Source organism: Lissotriton vulgaris, chromosome 2_1 (assembly GCF_964263255.1).
Source record: "Lissotriton vulgaris chromosome 2_1, aLisVul1.2, whole genome shotgun sequence".
NCBI classification, from domain to species: domain Eukaryota; kingdom Metazoa; phylum Chordata; class Amphibia; order Caudata; family Salamandridae; genus Lissotriton; species Lissotriton vulgaris.
In genome coordinates this window covers 1,361,930,590-1,361,955,674 of record NC_141687.1, presented here as the reverse complement: position 1 = coordinate 1,361,955,674, position 25,085 = coordinate 1,361,930,590, and the positions used below count along the sequence as shown (strand labels likewise).

General features: G+C 44.2%; 1 protein-coding gene across 1 annotated transcript in view; it reads right to left on the bottom strand.

Annotated features, from left to right (window-relative positions):
• Positions 1-25,085, bottom strand: part of LOC147732599 (contactin-associated protein-like 5) — an 864,951-nt gene that overhangs the window by 122,088 nt on the left and 717,778 nt on the right. The window contains exons 16-17 of the mRNA XM_086954286.1: positions 24,388-24,612; positions 6,674-6,804 (exon numbers count right to left, since the gene is read on the bottom strand). Of these exons, the coding sequence (XP_086810412.1) occupies positions 6,674-6,804; positions 24,388-24,612 (356 nt within the window). The remainder of the gene's footprint in view (positions 1-6,673; positions 6,805-24,387; positions 24,613-25,085) is intronic.

Genomic DNA, 25,085 nt, shown 5'->3' with positions numbered 1-25,085 from the left:
GTTAGAACTTCCTGTAAGAAAGCAATTGGTGTCACATTAGACCATTTCAGCCTTCTCCCTTTACATGTTGATGTTAAATTTGTCACCGATTGTATCCCTGGTTCGTTAGAATCTTTAAAATCAATGAATCCTGCTTGCGTCACCTCTAATGCCACAGGGTTGTGATCGCTAAAAATAGAGTCCACGACTCTATAGCTTAGGATATAGTTCAAAATAAAGGATGAAATACAAATAAAATCTATGATTGAGCCTGTGTCATTCCCTTTGTATGTCGGTGGTCTCGGCCCTGGCGGACAACAACTAGACTCATATAAGTTATGAGTGGCCAAAAGATTTTCCAAGCCCTCCCCTCCTTTTGTGTGTTCAAAGTGTGCTGAGAGAGCATTGGGTGGGCCATCCTCGTCAATGACCTTACAATTCATACTACAGGGATGAATATTAAAATCTCCTGACAATATAATCCCATAACCATGTTTGCTTAATTTATAGTTTTCCAGAAATTCATCAAGTAGCATCAAAACTTGGTTATTATGAACAAATTCAGGAGAATTATAAAAATTAATCAACAGAATAATAAGTGAATTTGACATTGTTAACTCTACAACCAAGAAATGCGGGGAGCAATGCAATAACTGTTTGGCTTTCCCTTTCAAATTAAGTGAAATGAAAGTGGATAGGCCACCTTTTGCTCTACCTGAAGTGCTCGGTGTAGCTAAGATATTAAAATGCATAAATCCATCTACCTCAAATTTGTTATCAATGTCCCATGTTTCTTGTAAGGTGATGATATCAAAAGATGAGATAAAATTTAGCCAGTTTTCATCCTCAGCCTTCGATCTTAATCCTGCAATGTTCCAGCTAAGGATCTTACAGGTCTTCCCGTTAAACACACTTAGGGGTCGATTAGGATGGCGTCCGTCCGCCACCCCTGAGTAGGAGGGACCGTCCGCATGGGCAGTGGCTGTCCCTCCATGGCAATTACGATGTAACCGCCACCCTGGCGGTCACATCCTGTATGTTTTACATTGCGGCGGGTGCTGTTTGAAGCAGCACCCGCCGCAATGTAAAAAATGAAAGCAGTGCATTTGCATGCACAAAGCGGCAGGCACCGCGTGGTGCCTGCCGCTTCGTGCACGCAAAGGCAGGGGGGTACCATAGGTACCCCCCATGTGCACCCCCCACGCAACCTTCACCCAGGGGGCCCACAACGGGCCCCCAAAGTGAATGTCCGTATGCTTTTCCACGGCGGAAAAGCCGCCGCAGAAAAGCATTACTTTCCCTACATCCTAATATGGCTGGCGGTGTCTGATAGACACCGCCAGCCATGTTAGTGCTTTTCCGCCATGGTCGCCTTCCGACCACGGCGGAAAAGTGGAGGACAGATCGTGAGACCCACCAGCCATCCTAATTTGGCGGTGGGTCTTTCAGGCCTCCACGGCGGATTCCCCGCATACTCCGGGCCGGCGGTGGCTTCCGCCGGCCCGGAGTATGCGGGGAATCCGCCATCATAATGACCCCCTAAGTGTCTGATTGGTGACATTTGACTTCTCTAGTCAAACCAGGTCTTCCGTTGTCGACAGAGGCGAAAAACGGTTAGACAAGGGGAGGGGACACTTTCTCTATGTGCATTAATCAATTGTGATTTCATTTCGGTGAATCGGATGACCTGCTGGTTAATAGGTACTAAAGGTCTAGCCTTAGGTTGCATTGCAAAGTCACAAGGTCCTAGGGTTGAGCTATGTTTCCCCCCAGATAACTTATGTTTGGAAACATTGGTTTTCTGGGCCCCCCTCGGTGGATAAAAGTAACCCAGAGGTAATGGTCTAATGTCATTGTTAATTGTGGGTGAACCATCCCAGAATAGTTTATCAGCCACTCCTTTGTCTGAGAAGTTGACAACAATACAATCTCCTTTGATACTCTTATTACCATGTCCAACCCACCCCACCCTTCTGGCCATAATGATATAAGGAGTAATATCTAATTCACCGCTTGAGTATTGCTTGCACCATCCTTTAGATTTATCTAAGAGATCTGTATTAGACTCTCTCTCCTTGTGAGGCAATGGTGGAACTCCGCATATAACTGCTACATACGGGTCTGCTGGAGGAGGAAGGTGCAGTCTGGCGGTGTTGGTTGAGGTGTGGTTGTATAAACTATTATGGCTTGTTAGGGAGTTTCCCTGTGTGGTAGTCTGAGGGGTAACACCACCACTTGGCACAGTATCTGTAGCTAGCAAAGCAGATGGTGGTTGGTCCATGGTGTGTTGAGATTGTGTATTAGATGGACTAATTTTAGTAGTAGTACAGTCCATTCATTCAACAGTATTAGGAGTATTGGATGTGGCCTTAATAATATCATTTGACACCTGCTCTTTAGCCCTAAAGTCATTTATAAATGTGTCAATTCTCTCGCACCTTTTTAGCAGTCCTGCCAGACAGCTGTTTAGGCAGTCCACAATGTCTTTCCCAATTTCTTCTAGTATTGGCTCAAGGCGAGCAGTGACCATATCCTCCAATTTGTCCCCCAGTATTAAACAGATGTCTTTAACAAAATCCTGGTGGTTTGAAATAGGGGCGCCTTTCTTTCCAGTTTTTCTAACTTTCTTTCTGGGACTGTTAGGAGTCAACGGCCGACCCATCTCCCCATTATCAGTTTTGTGCTCTACTAAGTCTATTGTGTTTGGGTTGTTGGGTGGCAAATCCACCTCCTGCGGGCTCACCACTGTGGGGTGTTGGGAGTGCTCATTGTCAGTGACAGTCGAGTTTGAAGCTTTACCCAGTTCTAATTCTTTCTCGGCGTTGGCGATTTTCTGATTTATTGCTCCTACCGCCGATATGAGATAAGAGATAATAGTGTCCGCCTTGCGTGGCACTTTAGCTTCTTTAGCCCCCTGTCCCTCAGGACCCAAGTATTTGCGCTTACCCATTTGCAGAGCCAAGGGGGGTGGCCCGTCCCGGCCTCTTCTGGCCCCTGACGGCCACAGACGGCCCCGCCCTTGTCCCGGGCTTCTCCCGGTCGCTCCCACGCGCGACTCGCGGGGCGAGGGGGGTGTCAGCGTTTTACTGGCGCCTCCGGACACTTCTGGCGCGTCACGGGCGCGCTGCCGCCCCAGGGGCTGCTGGGAAGTGTGGTCCGCGGTGTCTCTGGTTTCCCGCTACCGCCGTTTCCCTCACGGCTCAGCCTGTTGGCCTGGCGAAGCTGCAGTGAGTTTTCTGGTGTTCCCCCTGGTCTTGCGGGGGTCAGCATTTTACTGGCGCCTCCGGGCGCTTCTGGCGCGTCACGGGTGCACTGCCGCCCCAGGGGCTGCTGGGAAGTGTGGTCCGCGGTGTCTCCGGTTTCCCGCTACCGCCGTTTCCCTCACGGCTCAGCCCGTTGGCCTGGCGAAGCTGCAGTGAGTTTTCTGGTGTTCCCCCTGGTCTCGCGGGGGTCAGCGTTTTACTGGCGCCTCCGGGCGCTTCTGGCGCGTCACTGGTGCACTGCCGCCCCAGGGGCTGCTGGGAAGTGTGGTCCGCGGTGTCTCCGGTTTCCCGCTACCGCCGTTTCCCTCACGGCTCAGCCCGTTGGCCTGGCGAAGCTGCAGTGAGTTTTCTGGTGGTTGTAACTCAAATAATATGAATTGGTTTTCTGACCCAGGTTTCCTGGAAACATAATATGTCCTGGTCAGAGATAAAATTACACCATGTGTATCTTACTACGCAGCCCTGCAATGTTCCAGGAAATTATCTTGCAGGGAAAACAATCACCGCAGGGAGTACTTCTCGGAATAGACAGTCTCAGAGAGGCAGGGCTACCAGTATAGGCTGGTGCTTGGGCAGGGGTAGATGGTTCACTTAGATCTCGTCGGTTGACTGGAGAGCTACTCCTGAACATCACTCAGGGGGTTCCCTCACGTTTATCATATGAGGTGACATAAGATCTATGGTCTCTTGTGCTACTGTACGTTCAATAGGTGTTACTGCGATCGTGTTACCCCTTGAGGTACCCGGATCAGCAACCAAACCCCCATTTAATGACTTCCGTCAGTCATTAGCATCTAAGGTGTTGAGGACATCATAGTAGTTATTCACTGGAATGGCATATCTATGTTTTCTCCGCCCCCTGCCTCTGTCCTGCCCTGGTAAGAACTGTGTAGGACCATGAGGCTTGTAGAAATAACCCAGTGGTAGAATGTTGATCGCCGTTTATTCTATTGATCAGTTACCCGCCCTACCTAGCATTGTTTGAACTAGATCCGGTGACCCAAATGTTCATACTACACAGTCACCCTCTAGTGACTTTTTAGATCTTCCTAACCAGCCGATCCGTCTGGCCATCTTAAACTCTAAAAAGAGTGAGTTTGGTAATCCAGTCCTTGCATTTATCGCATGCAAAATTTAATTTTTCAGCGCAGACCAATGTTCCCTGGCTCCGTGTGGCATCGGAGGGACGTTGGCCAACACGATAGTGTAGGGTGTTGTTTCTAGAGGGAGATGTAATGTGTTTAGACCGGCGATTCTCTCAATGAATGGTTCTGTTGTCTTTGAATGCTTTGCGACTGGGCTTCCTCTCTACTTGCGTAATTAAACCTATTAGGGGGGGTTTCTTTTGAATGTTCAACAGCCATTCTTGAATGGTGCTTGGGACCAGTGCTGTGTCATGTGGTCTTCCCAAGGCTGCCGTGTTACGGCAGTTAAGTGGGGGATCCGATGGAGCAATTTGAGGTGCTTCCACTAAGCTGGGGCCAAAAGTTCCAGACTGTATAGTCAAGAGGCGCTGATCCTGTTAGGCAGGGCGGGCTTAATTCTACATTCACATGTATTAGTCAGGTGTGGCTGAAAAGGCAAAGTACTCATCTGGCTGGGCTGATTTGTGTAAATACTACCTGCAAGCTTTTCTAATTTATCTATGCCTGCTTCCAGTCTAGATAACTTTTGTATCAGAGGGTTCAATAAAACTGAGACAACCTCCCCCATTTTAGCCCAGAACTCCCCGATATCAGTGATCTTCAGAGGGGATAGAGTTGTTGGGGTAGGCTCCTTATTAGCAGTGCTAGTAGCTGGACAATTCCCCTTCTCCTCCTCCTCCATATATTAACTTTTGCACCCTCTTTTTGTAGAGAATAAGATTGCTTATTAGAGCCCTGCCCTTTTCTTTTTTTGGACTGGATTAGGGGACTACTCCCCTGATTAATTTTACTTTTTTGGCCTCGGGTAATTACTTTAGGTCGAGTTGATATGTTGCTTGTCTTTGGGGCATCATTAGATTTGGGTACCTGATTGAGCAATGCATTAGTCAAAGAGGAACTATGTTGGGAGTTAGTAAGGTCTACAGGGCCAGACAGTGCAGGCTGACTTAAGGAGAGTAGTGGCTCTAATGATAGTCTTCGCTCTGTAAGTGCAATTTCATGAATAAGGGCTGATTCTGCCCTCAACAGAAATGCATCCAAAGTCCCCATCGCTCCTTGGCCTGTTAATGGTTTCCGTTTATTCAATGTTTTCTGTGCCATTTTTCTCTATTGATATTTGTTGTAGCAGCAATATTATACCCTCGTACCTTAGTCCTAATGATCAGTTTAAGGTCCATGAAAGTCCGGGGCAAAGGATAAAAGTGGTGTGGCCCTGCCTGGCCTCTTTCGGCCTCTGACGGGTGCAGATGGGCCCGTCCTTGGCCCGGGCCTTGCCCGGGTGCGGCCCATTGGAGCCTGGGAGGATTTTTAAAGTGCATCCAAGTGCGTTAGAGTGATGACTGTGGCTCATGCCGCTAAGACTGCTTGAAACTGAAGTCCACTGGCACCGTAGGTACAGCCCGCCAACTCCACCAACACCAAAAGCACTGAAGCAAGTCCCGCGCTGCGGAAGCCTGCACCGATTTTTAAAGTGCCTCCAGGCACGAGTGATAACGACGGCTCCTGCCGCTAAGACTGCTGGAAGCTAAAGTCCACTGGCACCATGGGTACTGTTCCCCAACACCACCAACACCAAAAGCACAGAAGCGGGTCCCACGCTGCGGGAGCCCACACCGATTTTTAAAGCGCCTCCAGGCATGTTAGAGTGATGACGGCTGTTCCTGCAGCTAAGACTGCTGGAAGCTGAAGTCCACTGGCTCCATAGGTACTGCCCGCCAACACGACCAACACCAAAAGCACAGAAGCGGGTAAGTTATGTACTTAGTCATTGGCATCGGGAATCAGAGGCAAGACAGTGGCATGAGATGTTGCATGGATTCAGAGGTGCGTTTGCTGTTGAGTATAAAATCAGCCGGAGTGAAACACAGAAGGAGAAGCGAGGTTTCAGTTTCGTAACATGACAGTGTAAAGCCACTGTCCATGCCAAGGCCTGGAGCCTCAGCACACCTCCAGGCCCAAGGGCGCCAACAATAACACCCACACGCAACAGCATACCCTGGACAGAGGAGAAAACATGCAACCGTTACGACAGGAAAAGCTTCAGAGTAACAGGTGCCCTGAACACAGAACAGAGCCCTGAGCCGGATATGGGATCATATCATTGACCACGATCTAATGACTAAGAGACAAGTTGTAACAAGTTGTAACATTCCTCTACAAGTACCCTGTGCCAGGAACAATAATTCATTTTGTAAACATAATTTATGCGCAGGAGCTGTGCATATGTTTCCTCAATTTAAATAGCAATGTGATTCCAAAAATATAAAGCATGTCTCAGTGTCTTACCTGAATTGAAAGCTCTTTCCCTTCTCTGTGTATCAAAACGTGGTGTAGATGTCGCTTGGCAAAGTTTGCTGAATCTACAGTTAGCACAGTGGGACCTTCTTGGTTCATTTGGTATCGTACTTGCAAACTTCCTTAGAAAGATAAAAAAATATATACTTTGTAAAGTTATAAAATAGTTACCAAACAAAACATTATGAAACAATATACAATTACAAGTAGAATTAGAATGTATCTACCCCAAATCACCAGAATTATTTGGTGTTTTAGGGATCTTCCAAAACATTTGTTACAGTTGACTACGTGGTTCAGGGAGGTACTGAGAAGGCTACACTACAATGCAGGGTAACGCTATTGATTTTTATTCCCCATTCCTGTCCATGTACACGGATCATGCAAAACTTTGCTAATTAACAGAATCTCAGGATAAGTGTGTATATATTTGCGGTAACAGTCGAAAGAATTTGTGACAGGGCAAGTTCTGGTAATGTGTATCATTTTTCCATTCAAGAGCATCGTATCTTGTAATGCAAGGTAAAAAGATAGCTCATTTGAAGGAACAAAAACTCATGACCACTCATCTCTTCCCCATTTTAGAACACAACCTGGAGTATCCATTCCTTTGTTAGATAGTGCCTGTCGAGGAATTAGCCTCAAGGTAATTTTATACTTAGGATCTTCAAGGGGAACTTTGGCATGGTCTAGGCAGCTTGCACACACCATCCATTGCTGTATTATTTATGTACAACCAATTAATGCTCTAATTTCAAAGACAGCCATCTATCGTTGCAACTGTACAAATTGTCCCACTACAGATATGTAATTGTAAATGTTAATTGCATTGATATAGCATTTACTACCCCTGACGAGGCATTGAAAGTAGCACACCACTGCAAAACCAAGGTTGAATTTTTAAGTAAGATTACTAAAAGGGTTTATTTCTTCTTCATGGGGATTAGTGATGGAAATTGTGTTAACTAAGTAATCATTGAGATGTAATGCCTTAAGTGTACAGGTTAAGAGGGATGGGTTGGGTTTTTTAGTGGATTACTAGAGGGCAATGTACATGTGTATTGAGAGTGGTGGACATGTGCACCTGTTGGTTGGATTAATAAGATAAAGAAGGAATACAAGAGGGAAAAGTTTGGAAAGGGTTATTTTGTAGTCCATAGTAGTAGAATAGATTTGGGATTAGTCAGAGAGTGGAGAGTGGAGCATAGTTTGAAAGAATTTTAGGATGAGTCAAAGAGTCGAGGTATAAGTAACCTTCACTGGCTTCCGGTTAAAGAGCGCATTAAATTCAAGGCTCTGTGTCTGATTCATAAAGTTTTGTATGGAGGCAGTCCAAAAGAATACCATAAATTATTCCAATGGTTCACGCCTAGATGCTCTCTAAGATCAGCCAATCAGGGGCTGGTAACTGTCCCTAAAAATTAAGAAGGCGAAATGAGGAGGTAGATGCCTCTCTTATTTAGCGCCCAAACTCTGGAACAAGCTGCCCCCCCTTCACATCAGATCCGAGCCAGTTCGGTCGAAGTTCCTGGGCCAACTGAATACCTGACATTTGCCCACTCAGTAAGCATCTGACTTCCAGACTTCACATTTCTCCTTTGCTCTCTCCAGTGCCAAGACGCCTTGGCATTTGAGCGCTTCATAAACTTTTACTTACTTACTTACTTACTTACTAGTGTTGTAAGGGGTTCCGTCCCCCCAATATTTCAATAGTGAAGAAGATATACACACATTTGTTAAATAGATTTACACATTGTAACAGATATGTTTTACCATGGAAAACAAACCCATAAGCATACCACTCATCAAATTATATCTTATCTATATATCGACCTACTTAAAAATTTTTTAAATGTAATACTTTAGTAATATGTAAGTATTTAGATACTTATCCAGCATAATAATATATAGGCAAATTGTATACAAGTATACATAGTTAGACTCCCTAGCATAAATATACTGTATAAATATGGTACTTATTCGTTTTTTATTTACTATTGAAGTTCATTTTACATTATTAAAAGCCATATGTACATGTGGGTAATATCATTTACAGGCTGCGGCATTCACATTTTAGTTATGTATAAGATATAATTGTTTTATTTTTTATCCTATTTTCTTTTATCCATAAGTAATACTTATATACAAAGAAATACACATGTTTTTTGTAAAAACATATTGTGACATGATGCAGTATTCAATAAGCATTGCCAATTCATTATTCATTGTTTCTTGCTTTTGGTATATGCTTTCCTGTATTTCTATTAATTTTAAAATCCTCAAGGTATCATCAGAGCCACTTCTTTTTAACCTGGTGATGGAGACAATAGGAGAAATGGTACAGGTGGGTAAACATATTCGCATTATGTCTAATGTGTGGGTGATGTGTTAATATTCCTCAATAATGAGGTGAAAGACCTGAAACAAATCACTGAGAACCTTGAAAGAATTGAGACAGTATACAGGCAGAAAAATAAAATGTGCAAGGCTTGTCTATGTTCCTGAAGCCATTAGATGTGTTTGGGACTGGCATGGGAACAAAAGAAAATAAAGTACTTGGGTGTCCATGTATTCTAAATGGATGCCAACTTGATGGGCATCAACTCCTCAAAAAAATTATCATTCATCGGAGGTGAGGTATTGCTTTGGGGAAAAAAACTCTGTCTGCTATGTGCAAGATGGTACTGTTTCTAAAACATTCCTATTTTATTTTGCAACCATTCAGTATAGTTGCTGATACCTTTTTTCTTGGAAACTGAATAATCCACAATGTATACACTCAATGTGGAGTTGGCAAAGACACAAAGTGATTCTTTGCAAACTACCACTTTCTTTCAAGGAAGTGGTACTAGGTGCAGCTAAGCTGAAGCTCAATTACCAAACAGAACAAATGTAGTGGTTAGTGTGATGAGTAACAGATTAGAGGCATCCCACGATCCAGTTCCTATGCTGGTAGTTGGAGGTGAGTCGACACTGACATATATCTTCTCACAAAACTTCCTGATGCCTCAGGGAACAGATTTGATAAGAACCATCTGTCATTGCTGGCTCCAAATAGTGCAGATGACTGCCATCAAGATGACATATTCATTTGTTTTACTGCATTGGAGCATACTTATGCTTCCTAAGTTTCATAGAGATCCAGACTGTTGACCAAGCGATCCTCTCACTAGTCAATAGGACATCTTGCATAAGAAGGTTCCCTGTAGTATACTGTTGTAGGTCCACAGGCACATAAACCCAGTAAAGCAATGCTTGATACCTATGATGCCCAGACCCTTATTTTGAGAGTGAAGAGGGAAGTTGTGAACTCAATCCAAAGTCTTTCTTGTTCAGACCCATGGAAGAGTTAATCTAATCTCAGGAAAATTGCCTCCAGAACAAATTAAGAATTCAAATATTGCATTAAGCATAATGTCTGTGGACAAGGGCTGTTAACAAAGGCAGAATTACAGCATAGCCCTTTCAGCAAAAGTCAACACTTTTTCAAAAGTCTTCTGTGTGTAACTGAGAATAGCTCATTGCTCTCAATACAGGGCCATTAATCTTCAAGACAAAGCCTCTGTAGCACCCTGCTTACTCTATGGTATCACTTACACACAAACTAACTGAAGTAGATCACACCACGCTGTGGCTTCACTCCAAACAGAACATACTCCCGTTCTGACAGCATGAAAACAGAAGAACTTAACCATAAGGATCCCAATGACAAATATCTTGATTTATCCTGTGCAGGAAACTCCTACCATTGAGCTGTTTTCCATATTGTACAGCTTTTTATTTAAGTAGGTTCTCATTTCTAGCTGGTCCTATGTTATTGAAACTATGCCATTCATTGTCTGTGTCAGCCTCACATCTCAGTGAAATTATTGCAAGAATTGTAATGTCCCTGAGAATCATTTTCCACAATGCCACACCTTCATTACCTGGGGCCATTTGTAGGATGCAGCACATTTTCCTGGATTACGTTGGGTGCACTTTTCAAAAGGTGTGCCCAGTGCAAACCAGGAAAATGCACCACATTATGGTGAATTGGCTGCCCTCGGGGCAGACGTGAACTCATCTGCCCTCAGGGCAGCACATTCATGTGAAAAAAGGAGCAGCTGCTTTAAAGCTGCTAGGTGTTTTCACAGTGCAGGGGGCAACCCACCTGCAGTTTTGAAGCAAATTAGAGATCCCCTTGCTGGTGGGTGCAGTCAGTGACTGCACCCATCTGCAAAGGGATGTCTGGGGTCAATGGGACCCCTTCCCCTGCAAGAAAGCTCAATCAGAGGATTTCTCTTTTAATGTGCAATACACCACACATTTTTAAATGCATAATCTAGGGCATGGGGAAAGGGAGTCAAAAGCTGTCTTGGAAAGCATTACATTGAGAAAAACTCATCCAGATGCAGAAGGTAAGATAGTCAAACCAAATCGAAACAATCTTTATTCGGTTTACAACAAACCACACAAGATAAAACAAATGTACACAATAAAACAACTATGGAATTGATAAAATGATAAGATCATTTTGAAACCAAACATTTAAAGCCCTTCTTCATAAAAGGCAGCATCTTAATATTCCCAAACAAAGTGCATACAGGCCCAATTTAAAACTGTATATGCAAAGATTGCCGTGCTGTTCCTAAGAGAAAGAGGAGATTGATACAGTGATGCGAATGAAATGGAAGGGTGACTTGAGGTTAACCCTGGGGATCCATTTTGTTGGATTTAATGCCCTCACACACCCTTTCATGTGTCATGCTTCATCATTTGGCCCGGCTCCTCGTTGGTTCGGCGGTGCAATACCCAACGGGCAACACCTCATAGAGGGGCTCTTTGGCGGAGATCTTTTTCCAACAGCGGTATGGATGAAGTGCGGGTATGGGGCCAGAATAGAAGGTAGACGTTGAGGAGTGAGTTAAAATAAAGCTAGTGGTACCGGGAATGATTTTTTCAGAAGGTTCGCTGCTTTAATTAAAACGGGTTTCTAGAGGAGAGTGCTGGAATATTATGTTTTCAGAGATCCTCCAGATCTTATTATTATCCAGTCAACATGTTTCTCGCTAGCGTAAACTTAACAAACGATTCTTCAGGACCTATGTGACTATTTAGCAAGTATCTAAACGTGAACTGTCTACTCTAATTCCCTAATGTGTGGTGTGTGTACGCTAGTGTGGGTACAACAACAATTATGGATGAAGGGAGAACAATCCTATATTACCCTTGTTCCTATTGAAACCTGTGATAAGCTGTCAAAACCTACAATTTGTAACAATCAGATAACGGTTAAAGCTTCAGGTTAGATCTTCCACCGCATGGTTGGGAGTCCCTGAGCTGCGTTGCTCGCACCTACCCCTCGCGCTGGAGGGGTAATTGCTCAAGCCATCATTTTTAAAGTTTCTCCATCTATATAACCAGGTTAACAACCCTCCATTGTTTTCCTGCTCTCCATTGTTTTCCTGCTCTTTCCTGCTGATGTATGAAAGGAGCACACACTAAAACACACGTCTTTGCTTCCTAAAAGCTGCAGGTACTGTATAGTTTCATTACATTTCTCAATAGTTGAATAGTTTAAAATTGGTTTAAGAAATTGAATAAAATAAATCCTATACAAAAAAGAAAAAAACAGGAAGTGCAGCAATGACTGGGGGGAATTCCACCACAAGGGCAGGCAGGCAAAGTGGATATCCATTGATGAACATCCTCCTAAACACATGATAATCTTCACAATGCACCTGCCCTACAATGAAAAACAAGCAATCTTTCGCATCTGTTCAGCTGCAAGGGGAAATACAACGCTAAATCTATTAATGCTAAAATTAAAAATAATCCTTCACAGAACTTTTTAGTGTATTCCCGATCCGAACAATGGTTTATATAAAGGACCCTAAAGCTGTTCTTCACCAGCCTTTTTATCTGATTGAACTAAAGTGATTGGCTCACAAAAATAATAGACAAGCCTAATTCATTTAAAGACTTGAATACATAATTCAGCCAGGGAATAGAGAGACCTCCTTCAAGTTTTAGGCAATCTACGATTACCTCCCTATTACACAATTGAACCAGGGAATAAAGAGACCCCTTTCTAGTTTTAGGCAGTCTATGATTACCTCCCTATTAAAAGTAGCCTTAGTGTTGTTCCAAATTCTAACCCAAAACACTGTAAATTCAACTCCACTTGTAAAATAAAAAGTGAGCTTGAGGGTGGAGATCAAAAAGTCAACTGCAGATACATTTTTCTTGGACCTGCAGAACAGATGGATTTTGACAACCCCGATCCTGGCACCATACATGGCTTTTGGGACACATTGTTGGTTATATATTTTTTAAAATAGTGAAACTTAGGGCCCGATGTAGGTAAAAGCGATTTTCCGATTTCAAAATACCGAGGCGGTCCGAATCGGTATCCTGAAATCGGAAAACGAGATGTAGCTAAAAAAATGCGAATTAATACCGAATCGGTCGGCATCGGTAATGTGATTCGGTACGTTCCGATTCGACACGGACCGAATCGGTAAGTACCGAATCGGCTAACACCGAATCGGATATTTCCGAATCGGCTAACACCGAATCGGAAATAGCCGAATCGGTAAAATCCGATTCGGCAATCAAAGATTCGTAGCTACGAAAACAAATCCATGGCGAAAAAGCCCATAGGAATGCATTGAAGAAACCGAATCGGTAAAATACGATTCGGATAATACCGAATCGGATTTTACCGATTCGGTAATATCCGAATCGGAAAATGCCGATTCGGCAAAGCCGATTCAGCCAATGAGGTGGCTCCCCCTCCCCCACCCAAACTGGGAGTGGCAACCCTGGCAGGTGCAGCTAATTAAGAAGTTTCTGGAGAGCCAGCCTGAGCTCAACACTCACAGTTAGCAGCAGTGGGAGTAGGAGGGTGTGAACTGTAGTGAAGAACATGGCAAACCAGAGCGAGAGCCAGAAGTCCTCCCAGAAGAGGAAGCCCAAGTTCAGCGCCACCGAGCTTCAGGTGTTGGTCGAGGAGGTGGTGAGGGTGCACCGCCAGCTGTTTGGAAAGCTGTCCCTCAATGTGCCAGACAGCACCAAGAGGAGGATCTGGAGCGAAATCGCCCAAAAGGTGAATGCTGTGGGTGTCACCCCCAGGTCCGTGGATGATCTCAAGAAGAGATTCTACGACATCCGCAGCCTCACAAAAAGGAAGATGGCAGAGATCCAGAGGCAGGCTGGAGGCACTGGTGGAGGCAGGAACCCGGCGCCACCCCTCACAGACCTCGAGGAAATGGTCTCCTCCACCATTGAGAAGGAGAGTGTCACTGGAATTGGGACCCTGGACAGCTCTGCCAGAGCTATAGCTACAGGTAAGAAGCATGCGCATCATGACACACCCTACCAGACACCTCCCCATTAGACACAATGCATAGGCAAACACCAGCACAGTACTGTAACCAACATACAAGAGACAAGCATCATGGTACATGTAGTCAGCAGAAGTTAGCAAAATATGCCAGTGCAGAATCACAAGACAGGAAACAGTGTGACACAGTCTAAGGAGATGCAAGGACATGTGGAATGCTTTAATTGTACTGACTGTAATACATCGGCACTCAATTTACAAATGCCTCTTTGTACCTAGGGGCACCATCAGGCGGACAACCATTGTCATCAGAGGCAGCAGCACCATCTGACACTGCACTCGCAGGGCCGAGCACCAGCCAGGCTGCCGAGGAGAAGGAGGACGGAGACACCCTAGGGCTTGGTACGGAGGGAGACCTGGTGATAGACTTCGAAGCACTGCACTCCCCACAAATGGCCAGCACACCCCCCTTGCAGTTCTCCCCTGAGAACTCCCCGACAAGGGACACCCTACCACCTACACCAGCTCCTGCCACAACCATGGCTTTGCCACCAGTACAACCTGTCCTGGGAGCAGGGGCTCAGGGACCGGCCAGCACCACACCACCACCAGTGGCACCCCAGCCCACTCAGCAGGCCGGCAGCAGCAGTGCCCGGCGCCGTGCCATCACCACCACTGCTGCACCAGCACGGGAGGGCAGTGTCTTCCTGGGCCTCGAGGGAAAGATGGTCAAGATACAGAGGCAGCAGGCAAAATCCACGATGGCCTGCCAACGCCAGCTCCTGCGGCATAATCTGCAGATGGGAGAAATGGTAAAGGGATTTCAGGCCTTCGTGGAATCAAACAAGGAGGTGGCAGCAGGTTTAGGCAGGCTAACCACTGCCATAACCCAATCATGTAGCAGACAGGAGGAGCATGAGCTGGTGCGCAGGCGGGATGCCCGGGTGCTGAACCGCTGCATGAGTCGCCTTGCTGCGGCAATGGCACAACTGTGCCAGCGCAGCGCAAACATGGAATCTAGCCTGAGTCAGAATACGGCTGAGCTCACAAGGGGAATGGCCCGGATCACCACTGCTATGGAGGCCATGATAATTTCGAACACAGCCACAAATCCTGCCCTGGACCTGGGGGATGCTGGGGACAGCAGCAGCCGCAGCAGCCCGGCCAGCGCAGCGTCTGAGCCACGTAGGAGCACCAGGCGCTCCGCAGATGCTGCTGGTCATTCAGAGGGGGCTGAGGGACACCCCAGTGGGGCTGGCAAGCGGGCAAAGAAATAGACTTGCAAGGGCGGGTGAGGCAACCTGGACCTTGGACTTTTGTTTTCTTTTCCATTACACCATTTTTTTGTTGCACATCAGTGCAGTAACTGTGTTGCAACAGTATTAAAATTTGTTTTTTCCAAACAACCATTTAGCTGTCTTTGCATCTGTACTCACTCAGAAATAGTTTTCAGTAATCTCCTCACGTCTGTATCTGCCATCACTTGGCGTACACGCCCCAGCTGGCTGTGTCAGTGGCACAGCTTCGTCGTCGTCATGGTCCTCGTAGTCAGACAACTCCACCTCAGTGCCCTTCTTCACCGCAAGGTTGTGTAACATTGCACATACAGCTATGATCTTGCAGCAGGTGATGGGGGTATACTGCCTTGCACCTCCACTCTTGTGCAGGCATCTGAATCTACTTTTCCAGATGCCAAAGGTCCGTTCGACAACATTCTTTGTGCGTATGTGGGCCCGGTTATACCTCCTTTGGCTGGGTGTGGAGGGGTTGAGGTAGGGGGTGAGTATGAATGAGCGGAGGGCATATGCACTGTCGCCTGGAAGAGAAAGGGGTTACATTACACACATGCATACATGTATTCCACCTAGCTACTATGTGTTATGGGGGTCTGATGATGTGTCTCACCTAGGAGGTATCCTTCACCAAATTCGCCAGCCATCAGCCGTGCATAGATGCCGCTCTGTTGGAAAATATAGGAGTCATGGGTACTCCCTGGAAATTTTGCTACCAGGTCTGTGATGGTGCACTTTGCATTGCAGATCACCTGCACGTTGATGGTGTGTGTAGATTTCCGATTGCGGTATATGTATTCGGTGTCCGCTGGTGGGCAAATCGGAATGTGCGTGCCATCTATGCAACCAATGATTTGGGGAAATTGTGCCATCTGGTAGAAGTCAGCTTTAGTTTGTAGCAGTTCTGCGTGGGTTGCAGGGAAAGAGATGTATTGGTCCATCCTGTGTATCATGGCGTCAAGGAATGTGTGGAAGAACCTTGACAGGCTGCTCTGGCTCACCCCTCCTGCCGCTGCAACTCCACTTTGATAGCTGCCAGACGCTAGCAGGTGTAGGCTGCATAGCACCTGGATGTGCGCAGGGATGGCGTGTGCCCTTGGGGTGTGGTGGTCCAAGAATGGTTTGAGATCCCTGATGAGCTCAAGTATGGTGTCAGAGTCCAGCCTGTATCTCTGTAGGATCTCTGCCTCTGTTAGCATGAACAGGGTTATCCTCTGTCTGTAGACCTGTTCATTTCGTAGCCATTCCCTCTGTCCTTCCTGCTGTAGCCGTAGCCGCCTCGCAATGACATAAAAAGCTGCCATCCTGCAACTTGCAATGCATTTTGGGACTGTTTATATGGGTTGGAGTTGGTTACCACCTGATTGGAATCCATGGTAAATACCGAGTGAATTCTACCGATTCTGAGCCGATTTCGGTGTTTCTGTGCCTCCCTACATCTCCCCATCTGTCGGAATCGGGGAATTTCCCGATCGGCGATTCTTACGAATCGGTATGTTTTCCGATTCGGCTCATGTCCGAATCGGTCTATCTACCGAATCGGTACATGGACCGATTCGGTTATTCTCCGAATCGGTGTCACTACCGAATCGGTACATGGACCGAATCGGTTATTTTCCGATTCGGTGTCACTACCGATTCGGTACATGGACCGATTCGGTTATTTTCCGATTCGGTGTCACTACCAATTCGGTACATGGACCGATTCGGTTATTTTCCGATTCGGTGTCACTACCGATTCGGTACATGGACCGATTCGGTGTTTGCATCCGAATCGGTGTGTTACCGATTCGTTACATATCCGATTTTTGGTATGTACGTATCGGATTCTTTCCCATTCGGTACACATTCCGATTCGGTTTTCACTCCGATTATTTATTTTTTTGGTTCCCTACATCTCGATGGCTGTTTACCGATCGGTAAGGGCCAGAAATCGGTATTTTCGGCCGTTACCGATCGGTAACGGCCTACCTACATCGGGCCCTTAGTCCTTAAAGATTGTATGTGTGAGATTTAAAAAGACCCGGCAGCCAAACATAATGTTATAAATTAAATGAAAAGATATGGTTCCCAGGAACCACCTGAATTGAAGATAATCCCAAGATAACAAAACTTACTCACATAGCTCATAGACCCTTCCCTAACTATCAATTATTTTCTTCCCTGGGCCTCACACCATAATATGGGAATTCCCAAAGTTTGTAGCTTAATCCAGACTACACATAAAGGAGGCAAAGGATTCCACTAAGCAGTGCATGGCTATCGGGGTTCTACCCATCAAAATATCATCATCAGCGTACAATAACAGGGGTGCTGATATATTTGCATTTGTTTTAATATCACAGTAGATTTTCCGAGGACTTAACATGTAAAATAGACAAAAGAGAAGCCAGGATGCAACCCTATTGCAACACACAGGCTAAAGTAAAAACATTTGAGGGTTCCACGGCACGACTATAACACTCATTGGTAGCCAAATATTTGTTCAAAAATTGTAAGAAATATACAATGGTGACATAAATGCATACATCCAAGAGCTCTACCCTAGCTTAGTCCTGTTGACAAAATCAAAAGCTGTGGACATATCTATAAATGCTAAGTACATCGCACCTTGTCTTACAATCGTGTATTTACCCAGGATCAGTTGTCAATTTAGACACGCTCCACCGTACCCAGCCCAGGGCAAAAACTGTATTGGGATAATATGTCATTCTGTCATGATCAAGCTCTTATCCGTTTGAAAATTACCCTGCCAAAAATCTTAAGTGTGCTGTCTATGAGGGAGATTGGGTGATAACATTTAGGCAAATTCTAATCACATTTCTTGAGGATAGGAACGATAATCAATACGGCCCAGGACCTAGTATCTTAGAACTAAAACAGCTATTAAATGAATTATTGAGCAAAGGGCCCCAGAGATCACTGTTAGTTTTAAAAAGGTCGCTAGGTACCAAATCCATTCTCATAGCTTTCCCTCCTGGACTTTGCTGTATCGCATCCTTGACCTGACACATAGTAAACTGCAAGGGAGAAGTATCTTCCACTACTTGATAGATGAAACTAAAGTGTGTAAACCAAACAGGGCCTTTTATACAACAAACTTAAATTGGGTTTGGCGAGCATCCCTCAATTGGATCTTGCTAATAGTATCCCAAAACACATTGTTATCCAATATTGTATTTATCAAGTAGTCCTTCCGACTGAGTTTGTAACTTTTCCTTGCCTCAATGATTTCCATGCTGTCCCTTGTGTTAGTTGCAGGAGTCCTTCTCAAGCTAAACAGGATCTATTAGACCATTGAGAAAATTTAGAAACACGTCTGATATGTTTCATGGAATTATCCTAATGCCTGTGCATAAAGAGCTATAATGGGCTAAACAACCCAGAACGAATAGCAGAAACGTCTTCACTAGCAAACATAGGGTAACCATAGATTCCTTAAGGAACCATATCAATCTTAAGCTGTCTCCAGTGTGTTGGGAAATCTCTATGGCCGCTACCACAGGATTATCCTTACAAACTGGAAAATGTCAGTGCATTGTGATCTCCCACCGAGTGTCTTTTATGGTACTCTGAGAGAACCAGGGAAGATCTCTGGAAACAAATAAATGTACTCAATAGTGGAAGCCCGTCCATTTCTCCTGAAAGAGAGTAAGGTTCAGCTATATATATATATCTCAATAATACTCCCATGAATTTCTTAGAGTGGGAGAGCGTGATTAAGCAGTCGATTACACAGGCATAATTAGTGCAATTTCCATTGTGAAAAGAACAATCACATTTATAATAAGTGATCATTGTAAATGAAACATAATGTATCAGTTGTGTTGCTCGCACTAGGTAACAAATTAGGACAATGTTACCTTTTGCATCTGGATGAGATTTTCTCCATGCAATGTTTTCCGAGACAGCTTTCACCTCACTTTGCCCCAAGTCCTGGATTATGCAAATAAACATTGGTGGGGAATTGCACACAAAGAGAGAAACACTGCTGAGTGGAGCCTTTTGTGAGAAGGCATGTTTGAGTACCACATCCCCTACTATCCTGCTTTTAGCCCAAAAGGAGAGGGTATCTGGATTATAACCATCGTGGGAGACCCACGGGCTCTGGTCACTGCTGAGAGGAGCCTTGTTGTGAGGAGGCTTGTTTAGGTCCACATCCCCTAAAATCCTGCTGTGAGCACAGGAGGTATGGCTATCTGGACAATAGCCATCGTGGGAGACCCGTAGGCATGGGTCACTGCTGAGAGGAGTCTTATTGTGAGGAGACTTGTTTGGGGACCACATCTCTTACAATCCCACTGTGAGCCAAGGAGGAGGGGCTGGCCTGGGTTATAACTATCACAGGAGACCCATGTGATGCAGGCGGGATGGGCTCGATTGCATGCCAGGGCCAAGAGTGGGCCATTCGGCACCCATCAGAGCCTGGAAGAGGCCGGGCAGCTTCTCTTTGATTTGCTTCCTGGAAGGCAACCATTCTACGCTTGCCATCCAAGGTAATAGGAGGTAATAGTGTTGTGGGTAGCCTTGGAAACAAGGGGAGTCACTTGATTTTCTGTATTGACTATAAAGCAAAATGGGGAAAAAGAAGATCATTTGTGCATCACCTACTCCTATTTTTGCAGCCAAAAGTACCTCTATTGACAGAATGTTAGAAAGGACTGAAGGTGTTATTAGCATGGAAATAGCACTCAAACTCTCTTTGAGTTCTGACACAGCTCAGGCATATTCTCTGCAGTTGAACCAATACCATCATCTTTGGCTAAGTCACCTTCTGGTACCGATACAAATTCCCTGGAGTTGGCTACAAAACAAACTGGAAGTCTAACACAGGCCGCTCAAGTAGCCCTGTAAAGACAGTTAAAAGTAAGCGATTAAAGTGGGGTACTTGGACTAACCTGGCAAAGGCTAGTACACAAACTGATTACAGCGATAGCGATCTGCTCATAGAGGGTTGTTTTACTAAAATGAAAGAGCTTTTCTGGAGGAAGCTGTTCCCTTTATACCATCACCTAGAAGCTTGCCCTTCTAATGTTGCAGAGGTACTGGTGCTCTCTTGCTGAAGTGCCCAAATTTCATTAAATACCGGGCGCTCTGCTGCCATCAGTAAAGAGAGGCTTTTTGCTGTTTTACTCCTTTTATATGGCTGTAAGCGATGAAACTTATTTAACTTCAGTTTCCTCACGAACCTGAATGCATCCATTCGTGTGTTGGCATAATTAAAATCACAAGGTGGACAGTATGTCAGTCCGAGACCTAAGATCGCCTCATCTTTTTGTGTCAATTTTATATCAGTTAAATTTATTATTGAGTTGGTGCTGGTGGCTGCGTTCGGTTTTGAAACCTGTTCCATTTTCCCTGAGTTGCCTTCTTTTCTCAACTTCTTGTGGCATTTCCATCGCTGGAGCCGCTTGTAGTTGGCCCTTTGTTGTTTTGTTTGTTGCCTAATTGCATCCTGGGCCTGAGCGTATCCAGGCGATTCTCGCAGAGGCAACTTACCTCTTGCGCCAGGGATAATTTGGTAAACCCCACCCGTTGTGTCTTCGAGGGGTCTTCTTCTGTGTCGCTCTCTGCTGCTGAGCTCAGTTCGGTGGATGAGGTTGACACCGATACCTCACCTCATGGTTTTTGCCCAGATTTCCCTACCTGCGCTTTAATGTTGTCATATCTGCAGGCGAACATGAAGATTTGCCCATTTAAATAATCCAATTGATCGCGTTCAAACTTAAACGCTTTTCTCTTCTTTATCACATCCTCCTCTTTTACCAGTCTGGCCATCATTTCCTCCCTAATTTTTTTGGTATTTTCATTTGTTTCCATTTTGCCAAACTCTGTCTCCACACTGTCTATCTCCAGCTGCAATTTCATCCGGTCGCTCTCCGCATACTTCACTAGAATGGCCAATAATTTACCCGAGGATTCTATATTTACCTCAGCCCATTCAGCCAGCATGGCAGGATCCGTATTGTCATAACCCGGTGCTAATGTGATTCGGAGGCCTCTCGGAACTCTTCCCACCTGTAAATATCGGGATAGTGATTTGTTCTCCCACCATTTTGCCTGTTCCTTTTTCATCAAGTTTTCCAATTTACGAAATGTCTCTCTTATAGTGGGGTTGCCATTTCCTTTGTCAACATGTCAGGAAGCGGCTCCTTAACCAGCCGGGGAATCAATAAACACAGACTCAGCTGCTTCCTCTCTATGCCTTAACACCTCCGCGGACATTTTACTGCTTTCAAAGGTGTTTTTAAGCACTGCACCAAAAATTCTGCGTTTTAACTTAATATCTCCGCTCTATTTTTGGGCGCACTCTTCACTGCGATATCGATGGCTGTCCTACCTGGTCTAGGCTGCCTGCATTCCCCTCAGTATTGCTCAGTCGATGCTGGCTCCTTCCGTCCTGGTAGGTCCGTATACACTGCTCGCAGGGGCTATCGCTGCTTCCTCCTACCGGAGTTTCGTATTTCCGATTACGGGTCACGGAATCACAGCTTCCTGCTGTTTTGCCCAAACTTGAAGAGGGGTTCCACTCGTACCAAAAAAGCTCCTTGGTACTATTAAATAGCCGAACTCGCCATTCAACACTTTCCTTCACGGAAAAAACAACGAAGAGTGGACCCTGGTACTGGTGCATTCATTAGTGCTTTATTTGTGCAAAATAATCAGCCAGCAATCCACCATGATGCGTTTCGCCTCCACCAAGAGGCTTGATCACATGACGTGTCAAAGACATCAAGGAGGGCATTTATAGTGCAAAAAAGTGAGCGAACAGGCTGCTCATTATATATTCAAAATGGTTAATAAAAGAATCCTTACATGAAATGTGACATATGGACAATATATAAAAGACATGGTGTCTAAAAAATCAATTAGATCTTAGTATCTATATAAAAGTATACACATAAATATTATATCTCTAAAAAAATATATAAATTCAGTACATTTATATATATACTATATACATGCTTATTTACAAGATAATAATAAATATACCAATAAATCGATTCCTATTTTGTCCAAATTAATTCAGTTGGCTAGTTCATAAATAACCTGTCTGACGAGATTTACAAACCAATTGTTTAAATTGCCACACAAATAAACAATTTTATCTCCAAAAATAATTAAGCTTATGTGAGCATTTTTCAAACTATGAGCAACCCTGATAGATTCTCTTTGTTTTCTTCAATATACAAAACCCTCACTTGATGCTGTAGATGACATACATTCATTATATATATATATATATATATATATATATATATATATATATATATATATATATATATATATATATATATATATATATATATATATATATATATATATATATATATATATATATAGCTCTTTTTCTTGAGTTTATAAAAGAAATCAGCACTCACGGGGGCAGTTGCTTTTGATTTATTAGCAACCAACAGCAAACAACAGACGCGTTTCGGCTTGCGCCTTTCTCAGTGTTACTCATCACACCAGAAGCAGCCATTTAAAAACAATTTCAATAAGCAACAACAACGAAAAAAGACAAATTCTTGCTGCTGTAGGAGCGCACCATTTTGGAATGGTTTCACATGCAAATACTTTAAAGATCGTATATGTGCTCGATATTCATAAAAACTCCTCTACAAGCATAATGGAAATCCAAATTACATTCCAATTCATATAACTAATTTATAGAAATCATGCTGGATGTGAAATGCTGATTTATGGGGTGATCGCCTTTGTCGATATACAGCGCAATATAATGAAATACATTTGTTATATGAGGTTATGACCTCATTGTTACATCACTTATGACATGTTGAATTACATCATTAATGACATCACTGTGCCATCCCCTTGAGGGCTGCCAACCACTTTACTGTGCATGGCATTGGGCATGTGAGGTGCATAGGCCGAGTTTCTATGCCATTACACCAAAGGCAGTGAAGAGTGGCACCGCTGCTGAGTTAAGTGTTTTTTCACCCTGAGGGTAATGGCAAAAATGGAGAGGGGTAGCTCAGACGTGGGTCCCAGAGCCTCCACACCACTGGAGTCAAGCTAGCCGGGCTGATGAGAGGTGTTACCTCGAAACCGGTCCGGTCCTCGGATGCTTGATTCCGGTCTGGGAAAGATATGGCTGTTGTAGTTCGGACTGGACTGTTCTCATGGGGCACAGGGTCAGAGCTGATTTGCATAAAGCCATTATCTGACCCAGGGTGGTGTGGAGTGCAAAAAACGATGGATTTAGGCCCAGATCCTTGTACTGGGGTGAATGTAAGACATTGATCTACATTCTGTACATCAAATTGTTTTTTGTAAAAATGGAGAGACCCATAGGGACCCGTCTCAGCAGATGCTTTTTAGAACTGCTGGAGCACCAGCAGGACCCGGCTCACTTAAAGCCCTGCTCTTTACACAAATTTTTGCTGGTGAGCTCAACTCTCCTATGTGACTTCTGATTCAAAGGATGAGCGAAGCATCAAAATAACAGAAGTGGAACGTGTCAATTACATTTCCATCTATGAGCATTATGTGTTGTTCGTCGCATACAATTTGCAGATGAAGGATATAGCGCTATGTATACTTTCACAACGTGACCTTGTTTGGGTATGTATAACCCGTTCAGATATACACCTTAATAACATTTTAATGGGGTACCTCTAGTTCATGACATGAAAAAAAATGTTAATTGGGACCTTAACTATTAGAAAAATCCAACATATCACAATCCATTAGAGTCAAACCTCGGCTGGACTTCCTTCTTCCATGTGTTTGGTGACATGGAGAGTTTTCAAAGCAGGTAATTAAAGGTAAAACCTAGACCGTTTTAATTCACTCACTCTTAACATCTCTATGTTTTGCTACATAGCGTTTTAAATTATTGTGAGGCATTATGAAGATCTGTACGCAGTGCCTCGTGATGCTTCAATAACTCAGCTTTTGCAAAACAGACAAGAAAGAGTCTAGCATACATTTTGCAAGGTATAATGCCAAGACACCACATAAATGATGGTTCGTATGCATGAAACTGAAAATAGTGGACTTCAAAAGCTATCCAAACAATGAAACATTATAGATATTATGCATACACTAAAATGACTGTGCCTTACCGTTCTGGGAGAGAATCACGGCCATGGAATTCTGGAAATAGTACCTTAAGACAAATAAGGTGCTAGGAGCCTGTGCGGTCAGGAATGTAAATGAAATGGATTCCTTTGGCAGGCTTGTATCTGCATAAATAGATGAAGGGGGGTCGCTGCCAATGCGGGTCACGGGATAGGGCTCCTGGAAAGCATAGGTAACTGATGTGCCTGCAGCAAACAGCGCGGAGACTTCTAAAATAAATTTAAAAAAACATCTGTATCAGATACTGCTTCAATTAACGTTTAACTTATGCTTCATTTTATTATTACACAAACAGCATGCTTCGAATTCATTGAGTGCTCTCCTGCCGAAGCTGTACAAATTCAAGACATTTTTTAAGGAGAATCAAACTAACAACGTCCATCAAATTTTGAAAGTCCTCCTGCAGTTTATGTTTCATTGAGCATGCAAATCATTGGGCCATATTTTATATGTTTAAGAGACGTCATTTTGAGGTTGTGGTGTGAACACATCTACATGGATTCTACTTGACAGAACGTACACCAAGAGAATCAACTCTAAATTGTCCATAATATAGCTCACCAAGTTTGACATGTACCCCTTTCTAATCCTAGTTGTGTTTCCACGGTGTTGGAAATCATCTAAAATAATTCAAACAAGGTCTTCACTCACAGTTACCTCGAATGTATGCACATTTATGTTT